Source organism: Cygnus atratus, chromosome 10 (genome assembly GCF_013377495.2).
Source record: "Cygnus atratus isolate AKBS03 ecotype Queensland, Australia chromosome 10, CAtr_DNAZoo_HiC_assembly, whole genome shotgun sequence".
In the NCBI taxonomy this organism is placed as follows: domain Eukaryota; kingdom Metazoa; phylum Chordata; class Aves; order Anseriformes; family Anatidae; genus Cygnus; species Cygnus atratus.
In genome coordinates, this window is record NC_066371.1 from 11,857,161 (window position 1) to 11,874,433 (window position 17,273).

The 17,273-nt window shown below is 40.2% G+C and overlaps 1 protein-coding gene across 1 annotated transcript in view; it reads left to right on the forward strand.

The window, feature by feature from the left end:
* Positions 1 to 876: 876 nt before the first annotated feature.
* Positions 877 to 17,273, forward strand: part of KBTBD12 (kelch repeat and BTB domain containing 12) — a 28,406-nt gene continuing 12,009 nt past the window's right edge. The window contains exons 1-5 of the mRNA XM_035546574.1: positions 877 to 903; positions 2,246 to 3,380; positions 4,323 to 4,593; positions 7,549 to 7,699; positions 16,186 to 16,383. Of these exons, the coding sequence (XP_035402467.1) occupies positions 2,311 to 3,380; positions 4,323 to 4,593; positions 7,549 to 7,699; positions 16,186 to 16,383 (1,690 nt within the window). The 5' untranslated portion in view covers positions 877 to 903; positions 2,246 to 2,310. The remainder of the gene's footprint in view (positions 904 to 2,245; positions 3,381 to 4,322; positions 4,594 to 7,548; positions 7,700 to 16,185; positions 16,384 to 17,273) is intronic.

The following is a 17,273-nucleotide window of genomic DNA, read 5'->3' on the forward strand; positions in this document are numbered from 1 at the left end:
ATGTGATCGGAGTCTTGTCTGTAGTTAACTCTTCCGTTGAGTTGTAGAATTAACAGCCTGGTTAAAACACTACAGCTCATCAGCTTGAGATATGTGTGCTCATGACATATGATATTTGAGATATGGTGTAGTTCCTTTATCAAAATACAGTGAAAATCAAACACTGCAAAATAATAAAACAGGAAGAGGGGAAAACAACAATTTGGTCATCTGATTACCACAAAGGATTAAAAATAGAACAGTTTCTGTTTCAAAAAAGGCTTCTATTGACTGTTTAAAGAAAAATAAATCTACGTTTTGGAGATACCATCACTCTATTTTTGTACTAAACTTACTGTCTTTGATTGATTTTAAAGAGTACCATAAGAAAAGCTCAGAGTTTGGCCCATATTCAAACTATAAAGTTAGTATTTTGTCTTCCAAAACCATTTTTTAAGTCTGGTAATAACCCAGATTCATTTCTCAGATGTGTTGCTTCTAGTTCCAGATTTGGAATATGGAAAGAAAAGATAAAATCAAGGAAATGCGAGTCGTCAAGCATGCTTGGCTTTTAATTTAACATTCAAAGTGAGGAATCTATTTAATTTGATAAAACGGAATGATCACTACTTCCAAAAACAACTGAACATCTAAAAGACTAGGTCTGAGATTGATAATATAGCTGCAGATTTCCTTTTCACCTGGGAAATAACTATAATATTTTAAAAAAATTCAGCCTACCTAGGTCTGTAGAAAAAAACGGGACTGCTTGAGAGGTAGATTTCAAAGAATTTTATATAATTACTTTTTTATGTTGATGCATGTATCTTTAATAAAACTAAGACTAATCTTTGTGCTTTCAGGATTTGAGAAAGCCAGTTCAACCTGTCGTATGCGATCCTGATCCTGCAAACATTTAAGCTGGTGAGGAATGTTACTTGTTTGAGTGGTCCCATTAAGCGATTCATACCATGTTACAAATGTGTTTCAAACATGGTTATACCATGGCTTTAGGATATGTCTGTTGGGCAGTGATTCATGACATGATTCCTTAATGCATTTCTGCCACAGAACTGTCTCATTACCACATTAGAGACAAAAACTGCTAAGGACTGCTATCCCTGAAGTGATGGGTAAGCATTATTCTCCCATTGACAGCTTTACCACTGTATTCTGCAGCCAGCTAATCTGAAACCTCATGAGGTTCACTAAAGGGCCCCAAATCCCCGACAGAAATGGGACTGTGAACTTCTTTCTGTTTTCCCCAGTAAATAAAAATAGAGCGAGTATGTAAATGATTACAGTTCAATTAAAATCCCATTTACAGTATGTGAAACACAAACTCAGTGAAAGCGCAGCACTTCAGCATCCCACTGAAAGGCAGGAGAACAGCTGGAAAGCTGGTCCCTGTTTTACTGATCCTTTATTTATCCCAAAGCAAGCCAGTAGCAACTCTGTAGAAACCAGTGACCTACACCTCGAGGTGAAAGAGTAACGAACCTGGCCACTTATTTAGACCAAATAGCTTCCTGCCTATTATTCTCCCATATTTCAGGTGTGGAAGCTCTCTGCCCACAACACCTTCTTGACCAAGATTCTTTCTTGCCTTTAAGCCTGGGGAGAAAGCTACCGGTAAAGCAGGGAGTGACAAGGCAGCTTTGCAAGGATGTAAGCGCAGGGCATTTGAATCAAAACCATTCTGCCCCTGTAAAATGCCACTGAACTGGGTTGCACTATAGTGGCTTTATTTCCCACCTGCTTTGCAGCAGTATAGACCACTGTAAAAAGTAGTGAGAAAAGTCTAAAGTTCTGGCTTCTTAGTCTTGTAAAAGCCTTTCTTAAAGTCTCAGTTCAGGCAAAACTCCTGATTTGAGAAGAGCTAAACAGAAAAAACACTGCTCCATTCTCCTGTTGAACCTGAAGGGGGATGTTGAAAATGTACGGTACTTTCAGCATCTAATCAGTGGGCTAATTTCTGTCAGGTGCATGTGAGAATACATGAAAACTTGAATATCCGAGAGAGTAAGGGGTGGGGGGCGGGGGGGAGAAGGGGTTGGAATACTGAATATTAAAGATAATTTGGAGTACTGATTTTTATTTTTTGTCTTGGAGATCTTGAGCATGAATTCTTACCATAATGTAACATGCTTTTTGTGTATTACTGATTTATGTCACACACTACAGAACAATTTATCTTTATATATGAACAGCAATATTCCTTTGCCCAAGAATTTGTTGAATAACAGTGTTATTCTTCTAACTCCAGAAACATTCCCAATGAAGGTCCTGGATTCCAAGGAGATTTAAAAAGGGAGAGTTTTGAGATCAACCATGGATCATAAAACTGAGGAGAAACGAAAGCAGCACCATAGCTTGACTTTGTTGGAACAAGTAAAGAGAATGAAGGAATCAACAGAGATAGTTGATGTTGTGCTAGTTGCAGAAGGTGAGAAATTCCCCTGCCATAAGGTGGTGCTGGCTGCCTTCAGTCCTTATTTCAAAGCCATGTTTACCTGTGGCTTGGCTGAGTGCACCCAAAGAGAAGTGGTGCTGTATGACATCTCGGCAGAGAGCGTGTCCGTAATACTCCACTACATGTACAGCGCGGATTTGCACCTCACTAACCAGAATGTGCAGACTGTTGCCCTGGCTGCGTATTTCATGCAGATGGAAGAGGTTTGCAGTGTGTGTCAGAAGTACATGACGGACCATATGGATGCTTCCAACTGCGTGGGCATTTACTACTTTGCAAATCACATTGGGGCGGAAGATTTATGTGATCAAGCGAAGAAATACCTGTATCAGCACTTTGCTGAGGTGAGCTTACAGGAAGAAATATTAGAGATTGAAGTCCAGCAGCTGTTGTCTCTCATAAAATCAGATGACCTGAATGTTTCCAGGGAGGAGAGCATTCTGGACCTTGTCATTAGATGGGTAAACCACAGCAGAAAGTCACGGGTAGAGTACCTTATTGAGCTCCTGAAGCAAGTGAGACTGGTGCTTGTCAGCCCATCCTTTCTCATGGAAGCCCGCAAAAGGAACACCATGATCCTGTGCAATTCAGAATGCAATGATATGTTTGAGGAAGCGTTGAAAACCATCAAGCTAGTCAGCCACCCTTCTCTCAGCCTGCGATATGGCATGGAGACGACTGATCTCTTACTCTGCATCGGCAACAATTCCCTTGGCATTAGGTCAAGGCATGGGAGCTATGCAGATGCCAGTTTTTGTTATGCTCCTGCAACAAAAAAGACTTACTTCATTTCCTCTCCAAAGTACGGAGAGGGCTTAGGAAGTGTTTGCACTGGTGTTGTCACTGAGAATAATGATATCATTGTGGCAGGAGAGGCCAGCGCTGCCAAAATGTCTAGACAAAAAAACAGGAACATCGAAATTTATAGGTGTGTACCCTCTGTCAAAAAATTTCCCTAAGATTTAAAAATTTTAAATCAAGTTGATGTTTCTGGGATCAAGGAAAGACCATTAGACAAAATGTTCATTACCTGAAAGTTTTCCCAGAGATTTTGGCTACTTTAAGCAATTTGTCACAATTGATCTTCACGGTACGAGGAATTATATGTATACAACCAAGTCTTCGTGCTTTTTCTCCTGGAAGTAGGAGGGTTTACTGTAATGGCATCTCTGTGTAAATAAGCTTGATTAGCTGCTTCTTCAATGTACATGGATTTTATATACTCCCAACTTAAATCTCAACATTTTCCTAGGATTTTCTTTTCATGGTCTTTAGTGGGGGTAAATGAGTCAAGCAAAAGTCCTGAGGAGTCCAGTAAGCCAGAGATAACACTCTTCTCTAAAAATGCCTTATCTATGAAAGCTCAGAGACAAAAAGATAATGATCAGTAATTTAAAGTTCATTCTATTTTACGTCTTTTTCAGGTGAGCCCATTTTAAAGAAAACCAGAGCTTTTCTGGATTAAAGACAAAACTAAAAAATAACATTTTTCAAACATAGGTATCTAAATTTAAGGAAATAAATCCCTACCAAGACAAAGTTGCCTTATTTTCAGCAGTGTTGAACTCTCACTCTTCCCATCAACTTCAGTAGAAATGGTGATTGAACAGCACATGCAGGAATAAGGGACTCCTTACCTTAATTAGGGTCAAATATCTTTCAAAATATGTGTAAAATTAGGATCCCTAATACTAAAGATGCTTGATCTTGCAAATATTGGGCTCAGTTCTACAACATGTCTGTGAAGGAGAAAGCTCCTCTTGTCATCATATCACTGAATAAACATTGGAGGTTGAAGGGGATGACATTTGAAACAAGCTGATGGGACATCGATGAGCCAGGGCATTTACAGCTTTGAATTTCCCTACAGATACCACCAGCGAGGAAACCAGTTTTGGCACAGCCTGTGCACCGCTCAGCTCCGTGAACTCTATGCATTGGGTACTGTCCATAATGATCTCTATGTAATCGGAGGGCAAATGAAAATGAAAAATCAATACCAGGTCACCAACTGTGTGGAGAAGTATTCCATGGAGCAAGGTACCTGGAGAAGCACAGCACCTCTGCCAGTACCACTAGCCTGCCATGTGGTGGTGACAATGAAGAATAAGCTGTACGTGCTGGGTGGCTGGACACCACAGGTTAAGAAAAGTGCCAGTTATGTTGCTTTCTTTATGTATTAACAAGCAGAACTATGTTTCCTTTATATGATGTGTAATTTTATGGTGCTTCTTGCATGGGAGAAGAAAAAAATTGCTTGCATTCTTTCCATATCTTTTGTAGGAAAACCAAACAGGTTAAAGGGGAACAATATCCATATTGAGCCATCCTCACTGTAAATAACCACTTCAGGAAGGGCAGTTCTTTCATGGAGGTGTGCACAGTGAGCAAGTTTAAAATATATCTTCTGTGTCAACATGAGTTCTAGTTTAAATAGCTAATGGGCTAAAAACACCTTATTTTTGTGAAAACTTAAAATAATTAGGATGATATTTATTTGGCATATTTTGTCATCACAGGCTTTGAAAAATGGATTAATTTCAGCCTTTCTTCTCCTTATATACTGTCCTCTAAATTTTAAAAGTATCAGTAAATAATGGTGTTTAAATAACACAGAGACTCTTAACTGAGTTCCATCTTTAAAAAACATATACGCAGGTAAATTTTGGAGCCAGATTTATATCTGAAATTTAAAGTTCACCTCAATCTCTCAGGAAACCTTCTTGATTAATGCTCATTCATTTAATTTTTATTACATTTTAAATGAAAAGGTGAAGCATTCTCTGGAAAAGAGATTCCTGTAATCAGTCCATTTTTTAGTTTCAGTTGTGTTGCTTGGCCATGTGAAATTTTAATGGAAATTTTCAACAAGACCACAACTACTATTTTCAGTAGTACAGTGAATATACAGAATTATGCCATGAGGCAGATGGATGTCAGAAACAGTGCTCACTCTCTCTACTTGCTCCCAGTGTGAAAAGATCTTTTTTAAGACTGTAGCCTATTCTTATTTACTGCTCAGTGCAGTTTAATTTTGGGTATTCAAGAAAGAGCCCCACATTTACTTGACAATGATGTAGAACAGCTGTAATCATTACTGCCAGCTACAATATTTTCAGTCTGTCATCACATCTCGTTAGTTTGTGATCCCTTGGAATACTTTGCTGGTAGAAGTACTTGAACAAGATGTATTCAGCAAAGAGAATTTCCACCTCTTTGGATAATATGAGTGCAGAAGTCCCCAAAGAAGGCAACAGAAAGATGAGAGAGCATTTCTGATGCTAAAAAAGCTGAGCAAGGATACCTTGCTATTTAAAGAAATGAATTGTGAGAACATACTTGATGTAGAAACAATCTGTCCATAGAAAACAAACAAACTAACTAAAAAATTGCAACTGTAAGATATAACAAAATAAATGTAGAAGCCAAACAACCAGCTTTGTCCTTCTTCAGTGCTGCAGAGGGTGCTCATCCCTATGGTATCCATCATCTTCTTGCTCTCACCTGCCAGGCGGGTGGTGGTGGATGGGACCGCCCCAGCTGCGCTGCGGGCAAGGAGCCGCCTTTGTGCTCGGGCAGCACTGAATGTTCTGTCAGTCCCTAACAAACACTAACCACACAGCACTGATAGAGTGCTGTAAATGCATGTGTCCGTTATGGGACACAGATAAATACATGTTCCCTTCCCACTCAGGCTTTGCAAGGGGAACAATGCAAGACAAAGTCAAGCCAGGACATGAAGGGAAAGCTTGGGAAGACAAGAGCTTGATTCGCTGCAGCATCGCTCCATTTCAACATGGGTCTGTCCTCACTGAAATGCAAGGGGATCAAGCTGGGGTAGCTGGGGGCCCTTAAATTGGAAGCAAGCACTGGTGGAAGTCTGAGAGGAAGGATTCAGTCCCATGGGACAGAGAGAAGGGGCACTGGATGTTATGTTTCCTGTGCATGAAGAGCACAGCATGTGCTCTGAGGTGGTTCATGTGCACACCACCACAAAAAAAAAAAAAAGAGGATGTGAATTTAGTGCATGTCAGATGGTGTCTGCTCTTAAGTGTATGCTTATTCTGTATTGCAAATACGCAGTTACCCCCTCTCTCAGTGAATAAATCAGTATTTCACACCTATCATGGAAAAAAAGCATTCTCCCGGGCACTTGAATGCAGTAACCAAGGGATTATATATCTGTCTACATTTAATTTGTTTTCTAATATTTTGTCCATTATATCAGTGCTGGAAAGGTCTTTTTGGAAAGTAAAATAGCAAGCAAAGCAAGAACACGTATACCAACTTTATAAGTAAGGAAAGTATCTCTCTCCTTCTCCTCTCCAAGTGAAACCTTTCATCCTGAAATATTTCAGAATCCTCTCCATACAGCCTACAGCTTACATTCAAAGTGCAGTACCCATAAAACATAATCTGAGCTTCCTGTGTTATACTAGAGAGGGAGAGAAGGGAGAAGAAGATTAGGAAGAACAAGATGAGTAGGAGTGAGTATAAAAAGAATATTGTGGCAGCAAAAGTATAGCAGGGTGTTAGGAGTTGTCATTAAAAGTATTGAAGGAGAAGTTACCACAGTTGAACAACTTTACTCTGGCTAGGCTGACTAAATAAATGTACGTATGACTTGAGGCTAAGCTATGTATATAAATAGGCCTGAGCACGGCCAGCTAAGTACCTCACTGGGACTCGTGGTATAGTCTGAATAACAGTGGAAGCAGAAATTCAACCTTTAGCAGGGAGGAAAAATATCTTATAGCAAGGCTTTCCTTTCTATTATCATTAGGACTTCACAGCAGCCCCGTAAAAGAGGTTCATTCTGCCAGAACTGGGCCCATGAATGTACTGTTATTACACAAATCCTCATCTTTACTGCTACAGAATATAAATGCACTCTTATTCATTTGCCTTCTACAACGCACTCCCAGCCGCAAGTCATGGATGCTGTTAAGCTGTAGTGTGTGTGCATCACTTCGCAGCTATAATTGATGTGTTTATGTTATTTATCTGCTCAGCTGTCTGCTGTGATTAATTGCATGCAGGCATGTGCGGAGGGCTCCAAATGTTGTATTATTATATGGCTGTCATATTTCATACAGATGGATCTGCCTGACGATGAGCCGGATCGATTAAGTAACAGAATGTTTCAGTACGACCCAGGCCAAGACAAATGGACAGAGCGTGCACCAATGAAGTACTCCAAATACCGCTTCAGCGCTGCCGTGGCCAACAGTGAGATTTATGTCCTGGGTAAGAGGAAACAGATTTTTAACAGATAGCACCATGACTTTGTCTTTTTTCCAGCAATTTGCTTCTGTGAAGTGAAATATCTCACCCTTTGCTAGGTACTGTAGGACAACGTATGTTGGACTGAATGGATAGTATTTTTCAGGGTCTATTTTTTCCCCACGTAATTTCTTCCTTCCTTAATTCATGTAGATTAAATTAAGTGAATGTTTAGTGCTCTGGATTAACTTAACAAAGATGCTTTGCTTTTTAAACTGTTTTTCTTTGGACTACTGGTGTGTGCGATAAATAATAATGAGTTTTAAAAGATGGGTAGAGAAACCTTGTTAGCATCATTTCACAGGTGACCAGTGGGATGCTAAGTAACATGCCCAGTGCCATGAAGGAAAGGCGAAGGGAGAAAGAGAATATGGATGTCCTGGACAAAACCAACATTATTTGTGGATTCTGATGAAATTCAGTAAATCAGGCTCTTCCACCGAACACAATGCAGTGCATTTTTTGGAAAGCCTGTATCTTTCACTTCGTCATTTTTTAAATTAAACTTTTAATTTTTTGCTTTCAAAACAGTAGTTTGACCAAAAGTTTTAAGAGCTGTGTGGAAGAGTTCAGTAATCTCCTCCCCCCGAATCTGTTGTCCCAAAACAATCCCTGTCCGTATCCCTAGTTCTGCAGTTCATGCATGGGACACTCAGTGAAGGGACAACTCAGAAGCGTGCTCCATAACAGTGCTTGGATTCCCACAAGCATCACCCACTTTTGATATAAAACTTGTTCCTTAAGTAGAGCATCATCTCCATGGGCTTCCTGTATTCTGCTCCCATCTGCTGAGGGCAGAGGAAGGAGGAGAAGGGAGGCAAGCTGGAAACAGGGAAATGCAAGATGCCACCTTGCAAGGACCAAGCCTTGCTTCCAAGAAGTAAAAAAAAAAAAAAAAAAAAGAAAGTAACAAAAAAAAAAAAGTAATATAACTTTAGCTGGGTAAATAAATATAACTTTAGCTGGGTAATGCTGCATGTAGATATGATTTATTTCAAGCAACTCTTGGCGCATATTTTTAAACTAAGTAAGTTTGTCAGCTCTTTCAGGCAGGATCTCTGTCTTCCTGTACAATTTGTACAGGTCTCAGCACATTCAGGATTAGGTGGGACTAGAGCATAAATGAAAAATCACTGCACAAAATGTAAATCCTCTCTAAAGTCTCTGATGTATGAATCCAATTTCTACCATAAATATGAAGCAAAAATCATAGATGGAACACTATCTTTGAATGACACACAGTGACAGCCTCCTTGGTATACGAGCATAATGCTAGCTCTCATCCATGTAGGTGTAAATCTGTAGTAAGTATTCTGCTGATTTCAATTGTGTTGTGTCAGACTCATTTTTTCCCAACCCAGATCAGATTGTGATGCTTAGCCTTTGAAGTGTTAATTTTTGGAAAGTCCTGTTGGCACAGAACATAGAGTACACAGTCACTGTCCAAAAACCCTTCCCAGCCTAATTGCCAGCTCCAGCATGTAAAACCCTAATGACTTAAATGGAATTATTCTAGAGCCACACTGATGGAAGGAAAATGAGAAATAGATTAGAGTTTTTTTGTCTGAGTAATAGCATTGTTCAGGAATCTGTATCACGTGTCTTAATCAGCAACCCTGCAATATAATTCTGTTTGTTGTGTAATGTTCCTAGAGAATCTTATGCTATTTATATCATGTACATAAACCTTAAAAGTAAATGAACAGCATCTCCTAAGGCTCAAAATCCTTTCTCCTATTCATCCCATTTGACTGGTCTTAGCTCTTTCTCTCCATATTTTCCCAGGAACATAACTATATTCATTGGGAAGCCCAAGAAAGAGCAGTATTGTGTTCTTAATGACAGAGGCAATTGAGATACTTTTGGAAGAAAACCAAATGGGAGGGCTCTATTTAAGGTCATGCATTTTAATCTCTTGCTTAAAAAAATATCCTTTGCTGCTAAGACTCTGAAAACTCATTGCAGCCAATGTATAAATTAGGAAGATTTATCCAAATTAATTCATTTGAATTCCATGTTCATTAGCTTATAATAAAATGTACTCAGTAGAACTACTGTCTCTGAAATACAGGTCACTGGTAAAAAAATATTGTATCACCATGACGGCTTTAACCATGTGTTGCTTTTATGTTATGTAATTCCTGCTTTATAAATAAGAAATATAGAAGGACTTAAATGAGAAATCCTATTAGCGAAGATTTAGGAATCAAAGAATTTTTGTTTATCTTCTGTAGCCTGGCACCCCATCTCCTTAAAACATTTTTTTTCTTTTAAGTTCTTGCCGAGAGCTTCTTTTAAATGTTTTAAGCAATTAAATGAGGTTCAATTAAATACTGTAGGTCTTAATCACAAAATACTGATTTGAATATGTACTTTGGGGTCTCCCTGGAAAGGAAAGCTTGTGTAGGAGTGACTGGGAGGAGATGTTTTAGCTTTCATGCTTGAGTATTAACCATGCACTTGAATAACACCTTCTTCTAAAATAAACATGTCTATTTATAAATATGCTTTGGACTTCTGACAAGCAGCAGATTATGGGCCTGATTCTGCTCTGTTGTACCTGTGCCACAATCTCTGAAGTGCCTGGAGGCAGGGAGGAAAGCAAAAAGCAAAATTTGTTCTGATGTATGAGACGAGAAATGCTCCCTACTCACTTAAGAATTATCAAAGGAAATGAGAATAAGGCATTAAAGGAGCTGAAACTGAAGTGTTGACCATGTTTAGGAAGACAATTGTCTGTTTTTTTTTTCAGCCCTGCTTCTAATCCATCTTCTTTCCTTGTGTCTTCTACAAACTGCATTACATCATCTGCTTTGCTCTGTGTTAGTACAGAATGACAGTGCTTCTCATCTTTGGAAGTGCCTGCCAGGGCTAGCTTTATTGCTCCCTTACTTCTCCACGAAACCAGCTATGCAGCCCTGCTTTTCAGAGTGAGAAAGCAGCATAAGTGCTAAGACTCTCAGCTTGAGTGCTGTTAAAGAGTAATGAAGGGAAATGTTACATAAGAGATTAGAGCTATTAAATCCATTGTGCTTTTCAGAGATCAATTTAATAGTGAATTATTTTACAGGAGGTAAAGGAGAGTGGGAGCTTAGATTTGATTTGCTTGTTGGAGAATTACTGCTTTTTTCACCCATTTCCCACGTTCCTTTGATAAAAATTCACAGAGATGCTAGTAAGAATAAATATTACTCAATATAGTCATCTGAGGACTTAATTGTATGGCAAAGAACTCCAGTGGCAGTGCCCTGAGGTCTTCATCACCCTGACCAGCCTCACCTGGGGCCTCCATCTCACCCTCTCTGCCCATAGGTCCACGAGCATCATTTAAGCCCAGAGATGGGGTTTTAGCCCCTTCTCATCATCTTCTCCTTGCCTGTTGACTGCTGGGCTGTTGGTGGGACCCTCTGCAACTGCCTGCTTCTGGGGTCGTGGAGCTGTTCCCTGCTGGTGAGCTTATTGTCTGGGACACCTTCCCCTTGGGAATAGCCCTGCTCTTGTTGCTCTGATAAGCTGATGTGGTTGAGGAATTGTAGGTTGTGTCTAATTTAAGCCCCCCCCTAAGTAGGGGAGCCAAATTAAATAGTGTGAACTCCAACATTCAGAGGTCCCCAGCTCCCTCTCAATGAATGTATGTAAGCTCTTTTCAGTCCTACCTAGACCACCAACCCCTGTGCAGGTGCCACTTAAGTAAGCTGTCCTGCCTGTGCACCGAACAATCTAGGTTTGGATCTGGGCAGCTATCCTGGGAAAGAAAACTTGTCTAGGTTGGAGTCAGGCAAATTCAGCTGCATAGGAGCTCAGTGGGGGTCCCTGCTCTTACATGTGCCAATTCTAGTGCCACAGGTGAAATCACTGGGTACTGTAGGCAGGAGTGTTCCCTCTTTCTGGGAACTTAACCACGTGTCAGTCCTGCTCTTATAGATATATGTAGATGTATATAAGGTATTTATTTCCTTTGCATCCACAGAGCTAATTATTACTAGTGACTCTGCACTATCTCACAGCCCTTACAGCCATTCCCCCTCATGCACTGGGAGGGTGTTCTGTTATTAGAAGTGATGTGATTCAAATTGCATGCAGCCATCTCAGATGAGAATGGGACAAGAGGGAGGCAGCTGACCTTAAGAGAGGCAAAATGCTTTGCCTTCAGCCAGCTACGAACAGTGTATGGGTACAGCAAGGCACAAAACTGCACCTCATTGAAATTCTAGGGATGTGCTAATCACATCACCTACCCCTGCTTTGCCTTCTTCATCAAAGGCTTGTCTTTTCTGTCATGATTTCTTAATAAAGATCATGTATTTTATTTGTATATTTATTTTACTAATGGTGCTTCATGTTAAATTTAAAGTCCATTATAACCACTGTTTACAGAGTGCCCTTGAAAGTATGTTTGATTGCAGAATCATCCAAGCGTGATATGGAAAGCTCTCAAGCATTAATGGGTTTGGGAACACAAAGGTGGCTTCACTGGCTTTTTTTAGTCCTTCAGTGGCATCTAAAATATCTCCTAGGGAAAGTGAATAATGTAAAAAGCCTAACATGTTGAAAGGGTGTAATTGTAAGGAGTGGGTGGGGGAGGACTGAGTTCTGGGATTAAATCCTCTTGTGTGATGAATGTGAAAATGACAGAAATGTTCAAATCTCCTGGTGAGATATCCATCTCTCCCTGCACAAAGGACGTGTAATTGGGCTTTATGCAGGGAACTAAGCCAGGTAGTGTTGAATTCACCTGCTCTGTGGTGAGAGGTGAGTATGGGTTACTGACCCACCCTCCCCGGCATCCATCCCAGTCCGCAGACATGGAAGTAGCACTTGCTGCCCTTTGGTACACCTGTTGGGACTTCTGGGAGGCTGTGACCACAGCATGGGCTGGTTTAAGGTACAATCACATGTACAGAATTCCAAATACACAGAAATGGCCCCCGCTGTCCCCACGCTGCTGCCAGTCCTCTTGTCACAAAACCTCCCCCAAGCGACTTACAGCCCTCTGCCCCTACTGCTGCTTGCCCTTACCCTCTTTAAGGGTACCTCCACCTCATGTAGAGGCCCCTGTAGGAACCAAACATAAACTCATTTGTTCAGTTCAGCCTTCCTGATCTTAACTGCAATTCCATATGTCTCCACTTGCGCTCCTAATAGTTTCATAAATCTGAATGAAGAAGGCAGCAGGATGGGACGATCTGGGGTTGAGTGACTGAGCATAAGGCAGCATGAATTGCCTGATGCAACAAATTTATCTTTTTCTGCCCATTTGAAGTCTTGCATGGAATACACATTGTAGGTGATGGATATCTTGGTTAACATGAGTTGCCTCCACTTGTTCGCAGATGTGGTTTGATTTCACTTTGAGGAATTTTCTTGCTGATTTGTGCGTTCAGTTATTTGGGAAGAGGCCTGAGACATCAGTGTCTGCAGAGGAAAGACTGCTGTCTCACAGGAGTATTGCTGAACTACCACATCTGGGAAAGGCAAAGCAGTGCTGGTGGAATCTAATATCCTCACATTCCTTTGTTAGCAATATTTCAGAATTAACATTGCTTCAAGAGAAGGTTGTAATTCTTCTGAGTTTGGTTTCTTGTTGTGTTGTGTTTTTTTTTTAAGCTTGAAAATTAAACTTTATTTTTCTCTGATTTTCCTTCTCATTTTCTATTTGCTGAGAACTTAGCTTTGTCATTGCTGTAAACTGAACGTGAAATTGGATCTAACTGAAATGGCTAAGGATGTAAATTGGAGATATCTTGTACCTTCAGGACTGTGTCGGGTTATGAGAGGATTAAAGAAGGTCAAATTTAAGTTGCCTAAATGGCCTAATGAAGGTTTTTTAAATGCTTAAAAATGTGGTACCTCTTAAAATTTTGAAAAGATGCTCTAATAGGCCACTAAATATTACCTCTCTAATAACTATACAGGGAAAATTCTTGGAGGCTGATGACCCGAGTTGGCAGCTGAATGTCTTCATTAACTGGTGGTGGTCATGACTTTTTGTGAAAGTCCCTGACTGTGCTATACCTCATTACTTCTGTTATTTCTAAAGTTACCATGCCCCACAGTTACTGAATTTGGTAGTGAAAATAACAATGCACTAAGAAATAAGCAAACAGCAATTATGTTTCTAGAAATGTTCTAGGGCACTTGGGGCACTGGCCCCCAAGAAATGTTGAGGCAATCAAAAATGCTATTCAGTTATTTGAGCCTGATATGCCACATGCATGACCTAACTGGTATCAGTCATTCCTCTGAACAAGATTCTCTTTCATTCCTCAGATGAAGACTTTTCCTGTGGGTTGAGTGTCCGTTCTTCAGTGTAGTACCAGTACCACCTGTGCAATTTTAAAACTAGCTTGGAAACCAGCAGCAGTCTTTGGCATCATGAAACTGCCTCTTGAACAGATCAGATTAGTCTGTGGGGACTTTTAATATTATTGGGTCCCAGTGAAAATTGCCTTGGGCATCTTTGTGTTACGTGCACTCCATAGACTGTACATATCCTGTTAGCAGATTGTCTTGCATGCTGTAGTCTGTGATTCTACCAAAGAATGCTATAGAGTCAGAAAGACTGGTAAGCTATCAACTGAATAGCCTTATGTGAAAACCTTGTCTGATTAGCCCTTGAAACTTTCCTTGATTAAATTTAGGGGAATGGTGTCCTGGCCTTACTGTGGAACATCTCTTAAAAGCCATTAAGGAGCAGTGAAGCATACTGCACAGATGAGGACAATGCTCCTGACATTAGGAACAATATGATAAGTGAACGTTTGAATTTTGAAACTTGTTTGAAACTCTCTTGTTTCCAGATAGTCCTTAGGAATAGCCCAAACTGAACTATGAGAGTGGCTCAGCATGATGATGTATACAAGTCCCTTTTTGGAACTGGTTAGCCAAATCACTCTCCTGCTCTCTTGGGTTCCTCCTCTGAGGCTTGATTCACTTAGACCTTAGTTGTTAGCTTTTCACTGATAGTTAAATAAAGCTGTCATCTTCCAAATGGAGTTGCTGACAGTGGATGTTGAAGTAAGCACAATATGTACACATCAGTGCCTGAAAATTTCAAATATTGGATTGAATCAAGCACTGCAAGTTCAGCTGGAGGGAAACTTGCAGCTGATAGTAAAGGATGCTGAATTTGATTCTCATTTTGTTGCTCTGATGCAGGCATAAATTATCTTGACTCTGAAATGCTGATCAGGAATATATCGGGTACAAATTTGGAGAATTATGGTCCCCACTTGTGTTCTCTTGGAAATATCTTTGGAGAGTGTTCAAAATGTTGGAAAATATAGCACAGTCCATATGAAGAGGTAGATGGAAAATCATATGCAAGTAAAACTTTGAGGACTAGGGGCTCATTTCTTCAACAGACAATCTTAGCACTGGCAGGGCAATACATTTCAAGGCAGCTTCACCAACCTTGCACAGGTTGTACTTGCAGTCATTCCCCTTTGCAATTATGCAAGGGCATAATTACATGCCATGCCATCCATTTTGGATGTGCACAATTAATCCTGTAAGAGTATCTGGAAAGCTAGCCCTTCATGTGGAAATTGCATGCATATTGCAGCCATTTTGTATTTAAAAGTGGTCACACACACCACATGCACAAAAGAACTGCTTTAGCATGCCATCAGTGCTCATTACAGGGTATTGTGTCCATTGGCACAGATGGAAAACCTGTGAGGGTACGTCAGCATATTAATACTGGAGAACCGAAGGCTGTGAATTCAAAATCTGGATTTGATCACTGGAAAAGATTTGAGAAGGCGGTGTTTACTCTGTGCATTCAGTGTACAGTGTTTGCGCTGTGCACCGAGATCTTGCGTGTCCCTGTAGCTTGTTGCAGTGTGTTCCAGCAAAAGAAAACTGGGATCTGTTTCAATCCCGCACACTGACTTCAGGCATCGTAATTAACCCCTCAACACTCAGGTTTGTCACAAATGACCCCATTAGTACCATTGGTACTCCTGCATATTGAATGGTTATGTTTTTTGAAGTTTACTTCCATTAAAAAATGAGTATAAACTTTCTCTTACTGAGAGACAAATCTAAATGATTGTTGATTATCAAGTGAGTGTCAAATACACTAAGAGAAAAATAATTTTTGATCCACTGTGATTTAATGATAGTGATTTGCCCAGCACACAAACCAAGTAATTATGACCATTTCTACTACATATGCAGAAAACAAAATACCTTTGCCTTTTGAAGACATGTTTCTTGTCCTTCTTTTGTTACCAGCACTCAGAAAGGATCTTGCTTGGATGTCCGTAGATGATGTGTGGTGGCTTCTGCCTTGAGTTTACTTTCTAATGAACTTTTGGAGCTGCAAAAGAGAAAGGAATAAAGAGAGGGATATGAGGACATGTAAACAAAAGATGATGCAACCAGCCATGTATTTTTCAGCAGAACCTGGGACTGCTATATTTGACCTATGTATTCTTTTTCTGCAGGAGGAATTGGATGCCTTGGTCGTGACAGGGGGCAGACACGGAACTGTCTTGATGCAGTGGAGATTTATAACCCTGATGGAGACTTCTGGAGGGATGGACCTCCTATGCCTTCTCCCCTCCTCTCCTTACGAACAAACTCTACCTGTGCAGGCTCAGTGGAAGGGAAGCTGTACCTCTGTGGAGGATTTCATGGAGCAGGTACTCAAATGAGTGTAAAATTCTTTGCGTATTTGAAATCGGTTTCGCTGTATGCAGCCTGACTTGACTGAATAACTCTGTGAGGTGGCACTGGCACGCTCTGGAACAACAGAGCTGATCCAGCCCTTTGGACTGCTGACTCCTAATGTCAATATGAATGGTGTTCTGTTTGTTCTTTTTTTTTTCCTTAAAGCATGAAAAATTAAGGATGTTTCTGATCTGCACTGAACTGGTCCAAACCTATGCAGAATTCTCCTTGATATACATAGAGAGCTACCGAGATCAGGATCTTAATGTATGTTATGTACATTAAAGAACTTGATTGTATTTGTTGAAGATTAAGGTGCTATTGATCCATCTGTAGCTGTGGCAGCTAGCTCTGTTTACTTACATGCTTTTCATTTTCAGTATTGAAAAACCTTGTGTATTTAATGAGTACTCTGGTTAGGGAGCTGAGGTGCAAAGACTAAAATTCCAGATCTCGTGATTTGAAATAATCCTAGTCCCATGGCCACCTTTCTCCTTTTAAGTCTTCCTTCTTCCAGCTGTACTTGACTATCTAAATCTCCAGTATTGCTACTCATTTTTAATTATAAATGCAGAGTCTCTCAAAACATGCACACTTCTCCTGCTATAGAGCAGCTGCTACCCCAATCTCTTTTCTAGGAGAAAGCAGCAGTACAGATGCACTACTCACTGCTACTAAATGTCATGTCGGGCTCACTGTTGCCCAGGAATGTCTGTGTGGTATCACTGGGTCATGTCCTTCATGTTACACTGATAATGGCTGCATTGGCTTTTACTTGTATAATGAACTCTAAACTTAGAGCTGCTCTGTTTTAGAATGATTTTCATCCTTTAGTTCACAACTCACCTTCCCTTCACTTGCT